This window comes from Notothenia rossii (assembly GCF_949606895.1).
Source record: "Notothenia rossii genome assembly, chromosome: 7".
NCBI lineage: Eukaryota > Metazoa > Chordata > Actinopteri > Perciformes > Nototheniidae > Notothenia > Notothenia rossii.
Genome location: NC_136905.1, coordinates 21,852,904 through 21,867,754, shown reverse-complemented (window position 1 = coordinate 21,867,754; position 14,851 = coordinate 21,852,904). Strand labels below are relative to the sequence as shown.

At 39.5% G+C, this 14,851-nt stretch overlaps 1 protein-coding gene across 1 annotated transcript in view; it reads right to left on the bottom strand.

Moving 5' to 3' along the window:
• ptprub (protein tyrosine phosphatase receptor type Ub) overlaps positions 1-14,851 on the bottom strand; it is a 153,360-nt gene that overhangs the window by 71,522 nt on the left and 66,987 nt on the right. Inside the window, exons 3-4 of the mRNA XM_079692435.1 lie at positions 8,408-8,679; positions 1,543-1,624 (exon numbers count right to left, since the gene is read on the bottom strand). Of these exons, the coding sequence (XP_079548561.1) occupies positions 1,543-1,624; positions 8,408-8,679 (354 nt within the window). The remainder of the gene's footprint in view (positions 1-1,542; positions 1,625-8,407; positions 8,680-14,851) is intronic.

Below are 14,851 nucleotides of genomic sequence, written 5' to 3'. Positions count from 1 at the left end.
AGTTGACTTGTCACTCTGGATGATTGACAGGGAGAAATGGCAGAGCAACAGTGAAGCTGAAGCATTGGAGAGAAGCAAATATATGGGTCTAACACATCTCCTGCTTGGCTCTGCACAACTCTGTGTTGATATCTAGTGGGATGGGGGGGGGGAGTTGACAACAAATTGTTGATCTTGTCTTTTGTGAAGGGAAGAGTGCTCACATCTGTACCCTGCAGGTGGCCATGTTTCCTTTCAGAGACTCTCCCTCCTAAGGCTAATTCATAATTCATGCCTAAACCAACAATGAAAAAAAACAGGCCCTAAAGTGTGCAAGGACTGCGGTGTTATGCAGCTAAATGTGTCAGATCTTATCCTCGGGACACTTAAGCGTGATACATATTTCATAGCAGTGTATCATCAGTATCAGAGTCAAAGACCAAGACTCATGAGAAAAATAAACCAGAAATGTCAACTTGTTCATCCAGAATTCAAATAAAAGGAACTTGTAGAGCTTTTTATTTTTTTCCTATTTAATAGATTTTTTACTATGCGACACTTCCCTTCGATTTCTCACTCCTTGTTCTCTCCTCGCTGCCAAATATGCGGGCTGGCCATGTGCCACATCATAACGGCATGCTCAGGTCTTGATTAGAGTCTTAATTATTTAATGGCCACAGTGGGAGCATTCAGAAGATGCCATCTGCTGTCTCAGGGAGAAACAGGGTGACTGACAGGGTGGTACGCATACAGGGGGGGTACGGAACAAACTCACAGCCGGTGTTCGTCTGACAAAATCACTGGTGGTCTCCTCTGTGACACGACATGCCTGAAAAGTCTTCAAACATCATTGTGATAACAGCATGGGATATATAAATATTTACAGGGGGATACAGCTGAATCGCCATGAGAGAAAAATATCAATCAAGAATCAGTCACTAAGAAGAAGTAACTCCTGGATGTTAAAATTGAGCCCTCGTGTTCAGTAGTGGGTTGTACGTGAAGTGTGAAACAAGGAGACTTTGTTCAGGTATTAAGCTCAGGGGATTCAGGAATATGTTTTACACAAGGTCCTCAGGGACTAACCACAAACTGAACCGCTAGCCTCGCTGAGACAAAAAGTGAGTTGGTTACAAAAGAAATCACCCTGAAGATTCTCATAAAGCTTTGAAATATTATGCTTGACCAAAAGCTCCACGGCATTTCCAGTCAGGCCAGAAAAGTCTACAGAGAGAGGATTCAATTTTTTTTTTCAGATTCGATTTGATTGATTAACACATATATTTGTCTGTCAAACAAAGGCACTAGAGGCAGGTGTGTCGTCAGGTGGATGGGAGTTTTGCATTTGTGTCACACTGTTTTAATAGCATCGCTATTGTCGCAGTACGCCTCGGGAGAACCTGCAGTTCTCATATAACAGTTCGATCATCAGCCATCACTCTTGTTTTCATCCTTTGTTTGTTTCATACTGTTTTTAAATACATATTTCGCCTAAAACCACTACGTTTTTTCGCCCTTCAGCAGCTTCTGTAATTGCAATTCAATGTCAGAAGTGGCACTTACAGCAGGGGTAGTTGAGCACCATGATGTCATCTATGGCAATGTAGCCTCGCCGCTCTCTGGAAACTGTTGCCTCAATCAGTACCTGCAAAAGAGAAGTGAGTGTGAATACATGATGAACAGATTTAACGTGTGAGCAGAACAGTTCAAGCTTACACGTATGACTATCCTAATGCTCTCAAAGCTGAAGTGTAACAGCAATGTTCTAAAGCACATTGAGGGCTGTGTGAGGTCCACAGCTCTCGCCACTCTTTAAGTGACAGACACATTCATTACAAACATGCCCATCACCACATGGTTGCACATCTGCTGACCCAAAACAAAACGCTACACAATGAAAGAAATAAGACAGAATCATAAAAATAGAAAGATGGATAAGTTTGCCTTTGTCCGCAGGGCCAAAACAAATAATGTCTTTATCGAGGGGGAACACAATGTGGCGCCTGAGTCATGAGCGCTATTCTGCATTCAGGGCGCAGGCTGCTGTGGAGCCATAACAGCAGATAATACAGCTAGCACAGGGTCACGACGAGACTCAAGGGAGGACAAAGCTCCATGCCATCCTATGGAACAATAAGCTGGATGAACAGCGGGCTCTCATGAAACCTAATCAATATCAAATCACCATCCTAAGTAATACTGAGAGAGTTATGAGACACAGGGGTGAAGTTTGTTTTCACAGATCCAAGGACAGTCTCCCATCCGCACGTTTGATCGAAGGCCGGCTTTGAGTTATTGTTTCTCATAATCCTCTGACCAACTGATTACAACATGGTTCCTATCAAAAGGTCCACGCACACACACACACACACACACTCTCTCAAACGATCTTATATCCTCCAAACTACTTTAAATGTGTGTTTACACCCAGGCGTAGCTTAAATGGGTTATGCAAGATTGGAGCTCATTCTTTTCAAAGTCATAACTGAATCAAGTCACAGTGGCGACTTCTTGTGTTGTAGAGTTATTACACCAAGCAGGGGTACCTGAAATCTTATAGCTTTATTTCAGTGATATTGTGGAAAGCTGTGGGAAAAGGTAGTAAGCGGGCATTAAGTAAAAACAGAATTACATAGTTGCCAATCATGGTGCCGATATGACTTTTTTCCTTGAACATAAAAGTGCAAACTATAGTCTCCAGGATATTGCAGTAGGTTTAACGGATACTTTTTTTAACCCTTAAATTACACATTTTAAACACAACCATATGATCTTGATTTTCAAGATCCATCCACTGATGAAAACTTATGAGATGCAGAGATACTTAAAGAAAAACTGAAAATGGGTCGTGATTTCAAGGCCTTTGTCACAATATGTTTTTGATACCTCACTTTAGTGGAATATGCAAAGTAAATTCTACAAATTCCTTTTTCTTTTTCATAAAATAACTACAAATTCTGAAATACACAATTCATAAAACTCAATGACATCATGACATTTTAGTGTATGATACTTCAAACCCAAGATGTTCTGCGTTCGGGAGCAAAAGTATGACATGTTTGACGGTATGAGTCCTAGCCATTTATTGCCAATTTTTGTAAATGATCATGTTGCTGAAAGAAACATTACAGATGATTTGTTTGATATCCAGACCAATAAGACCCATATTTTCTCCCCATCACAATCCGATGCGTTGGCACCCCAAATGAAAGGTTCGCCACAAACTTTCCGAGACCTTTTGCCCAACTCCCAGACTTCCACAGTTAGTAGCACAGAGACAGCCCGCCTCCCTTGACTTGGAAAATAAGACGTGTTATTACAGCAACAATTCCTAACAGCAACCCTGGCCGTGAACGACCCCTGAAGGAAGGTGCACCGACACAACGTGATGGGATGTGAGGAGATTGGGCTCAGCTTGGAGACTCCTGACTGAATGAGACGCAGAAAGCCAGGCATGCAGAGAGAGGAGAGGCAAGGCTGAGGTTAAAAGGGGGGAGGTGAGAGGGAGAGGAAAGGTCCTGGCTGCTGGGTCTCAGTGTTGGAGAGTGACCTGCTCTAAAGCTGGCTGCTCTCCTCAGGCTCTCCTCTCCTTCTGCATTTTCATGTTTGTTCCCAGACACAGCTGGAACCTGAGTTGGAAAATCTTACTGCCTTAAAAATTGGATATAAACATGTTCTGTTTTCATGATTTGCCACTTTTCCCCTTATCTCTAATGATATATCTTCTTCAAAAGCCTTTTATCAGAATCCTGATTTCACTCTTTATTTCCATCACTTTATCATTGCCTTCCTTTATTTCCTTCGATGTCCATCTTCCTTTACTCTTAATGTGCACCTGCCTAAACATTCAACATTTACAGCAATGATTAAAGGCCTTTTTCTTTGAATATGTTGGCCTGAATTAGCTGTGCAAGCACACACCGCCCTGCCATTAGACTAACATCAAAATTAGCCAGAAACACTGATTAGGCTTAATGGTATCCAAGAAAGAGAAAAAAATGTCTTGCAAGTCTAATTGAAGGTGTTATTACTCTTTGCTGAGCTAAAACACTCAATAAGAGATTGATTACTGGTTAATCCTCAGTCTTCTAAGCCATTAGGGTAGAAGGTTATTAGGAGGGAGACATTCTGAGCATTTGTTTCAATAAACAACCTTCTCAGAATTTGATTGAAAGCCAATTTCCCAATGAGACTTTTGTACGTCTGTGCTTTATTCTAATGAATGGCTACTTTCCTTCTAAAAGATATGAAATGCAGGAACCATCTTCTGAAGACAAAAAACAAATAACAGTGTGACAAGCAGTGATTTATGACTGATATAAAATGCACATTAGGAGAAAATATTACATTACCTTGCAATATTGGCTTTTAGGAGCAATTTGTTATGTATACAAATCAAGGAATGATTTATCTGGACCTATAAACCAGCTTCTTCTACTTTTCCCACTTTAGTCAGAAGAAACCATTAGACAAGGGGGGCTTTCACTCACCATTAGACGCCGTCATAGATAAATGACTTCTTAAATATTCAGACAAAAGGTCACGTGCTGAAGTAAATCTGTTCAGGTGGAAAATGCCAAAGGATAACAGTCTGTGTCTGAGGAGGACGGTTTAAATCTTAGGAATCTCAATTTGCTCTCCACAGTATTTCACAAAAGCCTTTTCATTCAGCTAGCAGAAGTCTCAGCAGCAAGAGATATTATCAGACAAAGCTGAGACATGAGGACTTTCATTTAGACGTCTTTGATGTGCTAACCACTATCTACTACTATCTAGCTTGTTGTTTATTTAGAAGAGATTTGTCTTATAATTAAACATGATGGTGTCCACGGAAACATTGTAAAAATATTATTTTATACAATCAGGCAGCCCCAATTGCTTCAAAACAACTCCAAACATTGCAACAATAAGATGTTAAAAAAGAAGTTAAAGTCACTAGAAGACACAGAGTAAATATTAAGGCAAGACATGATGTGGCACCTTAAGTAAAACCCATGCTAAACAAATATGTCGTTTAGGTTTTTAATAAAGTCCCTCCAATCCTCAGGCATATTCTTCCAGAAACTAGGGCCACAGCGAATAATCGCTGACTCAACATGCATGACTAAAGGTAGCGGAAAGAGTTAGCCTTAAAAAGCATGCGTTATCCCTCATCCCTTACTTCTTTAGCACATTAATCCCTGTAAACATGAACTTGTCCTTTTTACACAATAGACAAACAACATACATAGAAATTATTTTGGGTTAAAAATAAGCCTTTTTTTTTTTAAACCTAAAGTTCTGGACAATTTCTCCACAGGTTGCAATGATTACTTACTGACTTGTTCTAAATTAGGGTTACCATGTATTGTTTTGTGTATGTATGTGTGCATTTGACATGTGAGCATAGTATGAAGGACATCTATAACAGGGGGTAGGCAGTCAAAGATTGAATTAATAATATATGCAATATAAACATGAGAAAGTAAAGCTAGAAAGGAGAAAAGCACGTCCAAATAAGATTTTGACATTTGGAAGGAGCCCGTGTTGACAGAAGAAAGTGAGAGACGGTAAAGAGAAGATGGGGACATGTCTCTTGCTCTAGTTGGCAGTCTTCGAGGGCCGGATAACATCTTTAATATTTGATAACAAGATTCTCCAGGTATTGCAAACACTTTTACCAATAAGAGGCTGAGAGAGAAAAATAGCAATGTACACCAGACCCACACGACATATTCAATCGAGAAATCTCAAGGTGATTGTGCTCTCTTACATTTTCAACCCCAAAATCCATTGAACTCTAAATCCCAATTTCACACCCGTGATAAGAAACATATCTCATGTCATTGGTCACGTGATCAGAGAATAAGAAGAGTGGGTTTCGGCATATTCATTATTTAAGTTTTGGTAATTATCAGCTAAATCATTTGAGTGTTTTTACTTACATTCCAAAATGACATTTCTAAGAAATGAACATTGATTGTGTGTGCTGTAAAAAACATATTTCATTACACTCTATCAACCTTGAGTGTAATCTCCCATCTGTACTGTGCAGTGCAAAAGGTCACGCTGACATTTAGTATCCCTGTGCTGTAGGCAAAGAACAGGGAGCTTTAATATGACTTCAAATCTAATAAGGTAGAAAAACCTTCAGATTTGAAAACCCTCTCCAAAATGATGTGTGTTCTCCTGGGATTTATTTTACCAGCAGAAAAGTGCCTATTTTCCCCCTTTGCTTCAAAAGAGTTATATGCTAGCTTAATGACAGAGATATATCTGCCTGACTATCACTTAAAATCCAAAGTGATTGTACAAGACTTAGTATTTAAAGTCGCACAAGCTGCATCTAACGTGCTTCAGAGCTAAAAAGCCTCGGGTGAATTTCAAGAGACCTGTGTTGAAACCAACAAAGCTATAACCCCCCTGCTCTTCTTATTTTGTTTTCTTTTTATTGCACTGATGCTGGTTAACGACAGACGATAGCCAGCATTAAAAGGATATTAAAGAAAACATTCAGCCTTACACCTCCACATTTACCCTTTTCTGTTTTGTCTCTGAAACAGAGAGCGCTGACGAGCTGCAAGGCTGTGTCATTCCACAGTGATGAGCTTTTTCACTGCAGAGGGCTTAGCAATGTAAGCCGTGGTATATGTGACTTTGAGGGGGCAGTTTGTTTTGCTCTCTTTGTACTGCGAGGCGAGCTGAGCTGAGTTAAAGTAAAATGTGAAAATGAGAGCGGAAGAAAAGAAGGATAGCTTTGATTCCTTACTGTTAGACAGAATTGCCCTAACGGTGCAGAAACCTTTGACTAAATCCCTAACATTAACAAATGTAATATAATACATTTGAACATAGTGTTTTCCACAGGAGATAAAAGAAAGGTTTTCTAGCAGATAGGGATTGTCTATTTAAGGCTACACTGTCAATCATTTTTGTGTTAGGCCCATCAGAGATCACACCTCAACTCAGAGCATCCATCAGCAGCAAAAACACTGTTTTCATCTCAATTTAAAAAAATGTATCATAAGAGAATCACATAAAATAAAAGAAGTTTAATAAGGTTATTGTAGAGATAATGATTCACACTGAAAATGCCTCATTATTTGTAACAGATTTGAGCTAATGAAGAGCTTTGCTGGTGGGGGTCCTCACTACCCTGTTTATGAGGGCAGAGCTCAAGAGAAGTGTGACTGGCAGGAGCACTGATTAGTAGAGCTAGGCCTCTTGTTTACTCATTTGTAGCTGCTCAGCTGAGACCTCGAAACACAGAATATAAAGAACCAAGGTCTGTAGCCTCAGCTCCACTAGAACCTGTAACTTAGTGTTTTTTACACTTTGAGAGTTTATTTCAAAGCTATTTCTAATAGCTGACTTGACTTAATGTCAGTTTTTTCATCAATACATGTATCAATGCTTTCAAAATAACACAAAGAGGATTATTCTTTCCACAAATATTTGAACATTTCGGGAAATACACTTATTTGCTTTCTCGCAAGGACTTAGAAGACAAGATTGATAGCACTTTCATGTCTGTATGATATAGAGAGCCAGGAGGTAGTTAACTTAGCTTAAACACTGAAAACAGGGCAAAACAGATAGCCTTGCTCTCCAAAGCTCAAGATAAATAAATTAAAATCCCCTACCAGCACCTCGAAAGCTCAATTATTAACATGTTTGTCAAGTGTGTATATATTTTTACATTGTCCAGAAAGCGCTGACCCTGCATGGACTACATAGGCAAAATTGTTTACGTGTCAGTATTTCTGTATACTCTTGATTTGATAGTTTACCTTATTTTTAGATCATGCGGTGTTGGGAGAACAGTGTCAGCCTACATCTATCTTTTACATAGCGAAGGTCAGATCATGCAGAGCCAGATAGATTTTAATTAAGTTGGGGGGGATTGACAGTTCTTGATGAAATGCACGCGAGTCAACTTAATTGCTTTTTGACAGCTCTGCAGAAAAAATCAATTGGATTAATAGATGTATATGTGCTCACCTGACTGTGCCATCTACAGGCCACAGCACATCAGGCACCAACAGTACTGTAGATGCCATTCAATGTCTGTCTACTGTAAGAAGGCAATGACATTTCATACAAAATGTATTAGTGAGGTGAATACACAGAACACAAGCCTCAGTGGGTGAAATCTCCGCAGGGCATGGCCACAAGAGACCTAGTCAGGGCCCTTCGAGCACTAATGCTGGCTCCATTCACAGGGGAATCCATGCTAATTAAATTGCAAATGCAAGTAATTAACACCAGATATCCCTCGAGGATAAAATGAGTGGTGGTCAACAGAGCCTAACTGTGTGCTGTTTTTCAACTGCACAAGATGTGGGCCCATGGGTCTGCAAATCTGATTCACCAATCCTCTCTCAACTGTTCAGCTTCTCATAAAATCACAGATAAATTACTCATCACTGTTATGATTATGAGTTTGTACCTGGTATTCATTCGGCCAGAAGGTGCTGACAGCCAGCTCCACCTGGTGCCACTGCTTAGCGTGAGACCCCGACGTGTTCCACACCGAACTGCCGAGCGGACCCCCGTTCACTCGGACATACGCCCGCAGGCCCCCTGGACTGTGGCCATCGCGGCTGTACAGGAAGTAGCTGAACTGGACGCAGTGCGTGTCATTTTCACTCAGTGTCTGCAGCATCAGCTGAGCACGATGACCCACGGCATGCTGGGAGGAGTTCACCAGCATGTAGGATCCTGGAAGGAGCAGAAGAAATGCGGCAGTTATTTTTAGTTTTCCATTATTATGGGAGATAATGCAACAGTTTATCACTTCTGCCATCTGTTAATATTGTCATGCATGTTGACATTTCTTTTTCTTTGCATACTCAGCAAGCTTCTGAAAAAAAAAAAAGGAATTATTTGAAAAATTAAGGTCAGGGAAATTGGTTTTGAAACATTTCCTCTGTATGTTTATTTTAACTGGCAGGTGTCAGCTAATATAGGCCTAAATATTATAACATCTTAAATCATTAAATTAAATAATAGGCTTTTACACTGAATGTCATAAAAGCGTCAAAAACAGACGTTACCCATAAGTTGTGAAAGGAAAGTAAAAAGTTACAAAGCAGCTGAATTGCCAGAAGTATTATATCAAGACAGATTGAATACTGAATCAAGAATTCCTTTTCTACCAAACATCAGAAAGCAAGTTCTGGCTTTATAAATAAAGTTTTGCCTGAAGCCTTTTAAACCACATTATCAGCATGAAAATGTCTATTGCAAAGGTTTTTCAACTGTTACTAGATTTAAAGATAAGTTGTGGAGGTTTGTACATAAGCCACTGAGGGATTTGTGTTAAGCAGACCTATAAGAACAAGTAAAACATCTCACAAAGGAACAAATCCGCTTTTAACATTTCTAAGCAGTGTGAATTCACAAGGAGAACAAATGAAAATATTCTCCTGCAACTCATTGTTATATGTGTAGGCGGTTGATAACAGGAAAATAAATGTGTGTGACTCAAAATACACAATCTGTGCTGGCTACGACACTACTAAAGAGTGACACACGTGAGAGATGGAAGGAAAAGCAGACTAAGCGACAAAAAAGACCTGATGGCAGTTTTCCCTCCGCAAGGTGACGCTGAGGTAGGAAACGAGATTCGCCAAACCCCCCAAAGCCCCCTCTAATCAGGACAACATAACCCTATTGCCCTTTGCCTAGCATCTGTCCCGCCTTGAGTCTGTGCCCGCTAACGTGATTAGCACAACAATGTTGGGAGACCTTCCTGTGTACTCACATAATCAAGCCAGTTGTCTATGTACTCCAAGGTCCTTCTGTTCTCAGTCAGAAACAAGCCCGAGAGACAAGACATAGGTGTCCTGAAGACATTTATTCTCCACTCAAATGGAATAGCATGCGCATGCTGAGTTGCCAGACAGATACATTATTTACTTCCACATCCAAATCCATGAGGAGTTACTGTATAAGAACTTTTGTTTGCTCTTCAGGCACAGAGAAAAATCGCTTTTTTTCCTTCCACTCCATTGACTTGGTGTAGAACAAGACACCCGATAGAGTCATCTTAGTTTTCACCATCTCTACCTAGCTACTTAGAAAATACTAATTACCTCTTTAAGAGCAAACAAGACAAAACGCGTACATTCACAGGCTAATGTTTACCATAATGAGAGAGAGATTCACACCCCTTAACCCCCGGGCTAGAAAGAAAGTTAAGCTGAGGAGCAGAGTGAGGTAGAGGCAGTCATTACCTGGAGGCTAAAGTAGCTGCCTCAAAGCCCCATTGCCCTGCGGGACAATGTCAACTGCACCTGATTTGTGTCCTGTCCAGAGTTGAGGATCTCGACTCTCATTTAGCTTTGCTTAAATTAGATCTTTCAGAATCTGTCTCCTCTCCTGCACCTTCCAGGGCCACAGGGGACTCGTAAAATAATAGCAAAGGGCTGAAGGGCTTCGGCAGTACTGTCCTTACCGCTGGTTATATCCTGGATGGGTGCCCCTTCCTTTATAAATAGACATCATTAGCTTTTTGTTGACTTGGCAAGTTACTATAATGTAGGGACACATGAAACAGCCATTACGCCACCTCTAACCTGTTCTGAGATTCACATGGGAGATTGGGGAAGTCACACATTTAATAAGGCTCTGCAAGTGAATGCTTACGATGTATATAAATTAAAATGTCAATGAATTAAACATTGTGGCAAATTTAATGAGGTCCTGAATACATTCTTTGTTGTAGTCCTGATCTACTGTGAGAAAACCCATTGCAGCCCATTCAATATTCAATCTGTGTCTCAGTACTGTACGATACCAGTCACCTCTGTGGAAACATTGGTATAACTGCCTTTTTTTATTTATATTTGAGTGTTGTATGTCTTTTAAAAATGGACCTAGAGTCTCTTCCAATAAAGCTGATGATGAATATAGAAAATATGCATCATTTTAGAGCAGGTCATTTGGCAAAATCTGGCCTCTAGAGCCAACAAATTGATCTATCAGGTGAAATGCGTAATAAATACATAAACAGGTGAGTGTTGACCATCATTTATTAGATTTATTCTTATAAAGCAATTATTCACTCAATTTCTTGAATGAGGTTATAATTAAGATGCCTTTAGTTTTAATTTTTGATTTCAAGGAATTGTTTGGATTTGTTTCCATATATGTTGCAGCAACTATCTTTGATTGATTGAACAATTGTTTAGTACAATGTAAGACAATAAGGAAATATTCCCATAGTCCAAGGTTACATCTTAATACAATTTAAGTTTAGTTTGACGAACACTAGTTATAATAATATATATTTCTCAAGACATTTATTTTCAATGATATAAAACAGATATAAGCAGCAAAAGCTCACAATCTAGAGCAGTGATAGACTTGTTAACCTAAGGGTCAGTCAGTTTATCTCTACCTTGAGATGGGGACATTCTGAAAAAGATCTTCAGAAGAAGCCGGGCAGTCGGAGAACTTGTTAAAGTGAAGACTCAGAGTGACTGATGTGACCTTCCCTACAGTAAGTAATGCGCCTCACTGCCAATTATGAATCCTTCGCTTTATCTGAAAAGTACCCCGCAACTGGAAGTTGTCCGCCTTTATAATTCTTAGGTCCAATAATGTACACTTGGGCTGTAGCTGTCAGCACTTAAGCCTTATTTCTGTGAGTTGATTCACAGGAGAGTTCTGACACTGTTTTTTTACATAAAGACGTCTGTCGATTAAGTTGTAAATGCATATACGTTCAATTCATCTATTGTGTAAGAAGATCATCAGAGTTCATTTAAAAAAATGCACTGTCATTGATAGAAATACTTTGCTGTTACTGTAGGCCATATATATTTAACCATTTTAAAGCATATTGCTAATTAAATTGTATTCACGTTTTTGCCTCACGAAGTATGTTTTGGCTTTTTTGTGATTAAAGTTTTTTTGCTGTAAACGGAGAATAGATAATCCATCTCTGGTTTATTCATCACTGCCACTCTTGCTTCCGTCTGTAAGTTTTAGAATTTATTTTAAGGTTTGTCTGATACCTTTTAACACTCCACATGGTCAGACTCCTCGTTACATTATAGATATGTCAATCCAACAAGAGTCTTGGGGCAGTCTAGGGCAGTCTAAGATAGAGGTTTCTTGGTTGTTCCAACAAATTGCCTGATTGCCAATGGTCTGCTTTTCAATCACAGACACTAAGGTTTTAAACTCCATCTCAGCCCTCAGCCAAACCAAGCTCACTTCTATCTGATGGCTCTCCTGGTTGTATTAGGTCACCTTTCAATGCACAGATCACATCTTTCACTGTGCACCTAGCTTTTATTTGTCATATTTATTCCCCTTGTCCTTGTTCTACTGTGCCACCTCTTTGTTTTTTCATGTTCATTTATTTTCTTGCTTATATTTGTATTAAAAGGTAAATGCTGGATTAGAACTAATCAGATCAAACTTAAGTGTTTAGTGCTGACAGACAGCAGCTTTCATAAATTATACTCCAAGGCACTGTGAAATCTGATAAAGGTCCATCCATCCATTGGTGCCTCTCCCAAGGGCGAAAGAACATCCATAACAAGATTAGGACTGATCCAGCACATCATAATTCATAAAGAGCACCACTGGACTACACCCTGGTCACAGCCTTTAGGTGACACTATCTGTGGCAAGCCACAACAGTCTGAGCAGGGAAAGGAGGTCGATAAACAACAGAAGGTGGGGTATGCAGAATTGATACATTAAGTAAGGTCAAAAATATGGGAATGAAGAGATGTTAATAAGGATGGGGAAAAAAGGTGAAACAGAATGTATATTTTTTTCTATTTATTTTCCTCCTGTTAAATGTTCCGACCTTTTTCTGTATGACCTATCCAATAAAACGTTGTTCCTCTGACATTATAGGACAGAGTAATCAAATACACAAGAAACTAGAGGGAGCAGAGGTCTGAACTTAATAGAATCAATGGCTGTGTTAGGGTTTAAAATGCGTCCCTGATTCTGCTTGCTGTATCGTTACTGGCCAGCTATCCTTGGCCTTGATGCTTATCTTTTCACCAGGTGTTCTCATTCTGCCCTGTACCACTGACTGCTCTGAAAAGGTCATGTGGGATTTCAGACGCTATCTTTGATGGTCTGCTATCCCCAAACCGTCTGTTTATTTAGCGGTGTCCTCAATAACCTTCAAAACAAATAAATAAGTAGAAAAAAAAAAAGATGTGGAGCTCGAGCAATTTCCCTGAAAGGCACATTAGTGTTGTCATTCCCCTGATGTTTTGCCTCCCTCTGAGAGAAGCAAATGTAAAATTGTCTCATAATGTAGTGAAATTGTTCACAGCACAGTAAGAGCTCTCAGTGGAAGACGCCACACTAACAGACATAAGCACCTTGTTGCTAACACCAGACGTTAATGTGTTTGGTGCCCATCGCTGTACAAAGTAAATGACTAATAAAGTTATTATTTGGTGTGTTTTTTTGACTGTCTGACCTTATGAATAATTCTAGACAAGCCTGGAGTTATGTAAAAAACAAAACATAAATGGAGGCTTTGATAAAAGGAAAACCCGTTGGGAGGACGGACGAGTTCCCATGCTAATGGAACATCTCACAGAGGGACAGTGCAATAATAACACATCACACAGACTTAATCGACTTATCAAAATGACACGCAGTGACAGGGTTCCTGCTGGGAATCTGAGGCTAAAAAGCTAAAAGCAAAGCAGCACAACAATATCCTCTAAACTTACAGCACACATTTTCAAATAACTGATCTGATTTCATTTAATTTAGATTTTTTTAAATACAGTTGATACACGTGCATACATTATAAACGTTTCTTTAGGATCTAACAATAAACTCAAATTACTTATTTCCATTGTGGTTCTTAAGTGTAGGCTCGGACGCCGGCAGGCAAAATGGATGACAAGTGTATAGTTATACCAATTGTTTACGCTAATAAAAGTATGAAAATATGTTACAAATATGCCATGAAATGCCAACTGATATGTTTTGGTCTAAGAAAGGTTGGAGGAATCTATAAGTAGTCAGACCCGTCTTGTCTATGGACGGTTGCTAAGCCATTATCAATCACTGTTTGGAGGCGGGGTTTAGCGAAGGGTACATTTTGTGATGCTACACTCATAAATCAAATATAAATGGCATATCTTAATTTTCAGAATAAAAAATGTGGCATTTAATGTAACAGATCAAATGACTGATCACTCACACACACCCACACACACGTATCATAATGTTAGACAAGTGAGAACACCAGTGTTGGCTGTATAGGAGTCTTCTCCATTGCAGCTGGATCAATAGAGAAGCCAAGCAGCTTTGCATGAGGGCACGAAGGACTGACAGGTTTCCTATTCCCGAGGCTGACACACCACCTGAAGTGCAAAACCTAATCTCATTATCAACACCCACCCCCCCACCCCCACACTATCATTCCCAGCTCCACCTCTGTCATACTTCTTCTTGCTCATTCATATAATTTTTCATTATTATAACCCTCATCCATCAAGCATTTTGACTCTCTTGTAACTTCGAAATATTCTAAGCAGACTAAAATAGGTATCGACATTTTCTGTTCTTTGAAACTTTCCACCCCCTCTGGCTGTGGTATTTCTCATTGACCAGAGATCCATTTTAAATGACATCTCCTCTGTCATTTATTTCTAAATGTAAATAATGGAAAAGCATTCACTTCATACTCTTATCATGTTTCATGGACTTCATTCTTAAATCATTTTTTGAGTCATCTACTGGATACCAAGCTCCTCATCTTTCTGACTTTTGTTCTCCAAAGATCTCATTTAAAATGCAAAAAAGACCAAGAGGTGACTGAAAGGAAAGTATTGAATTAGACTGTGCGGCGCCCACGGGGAACTCTTAACCTTTTACAAGTGATTTCTCCATT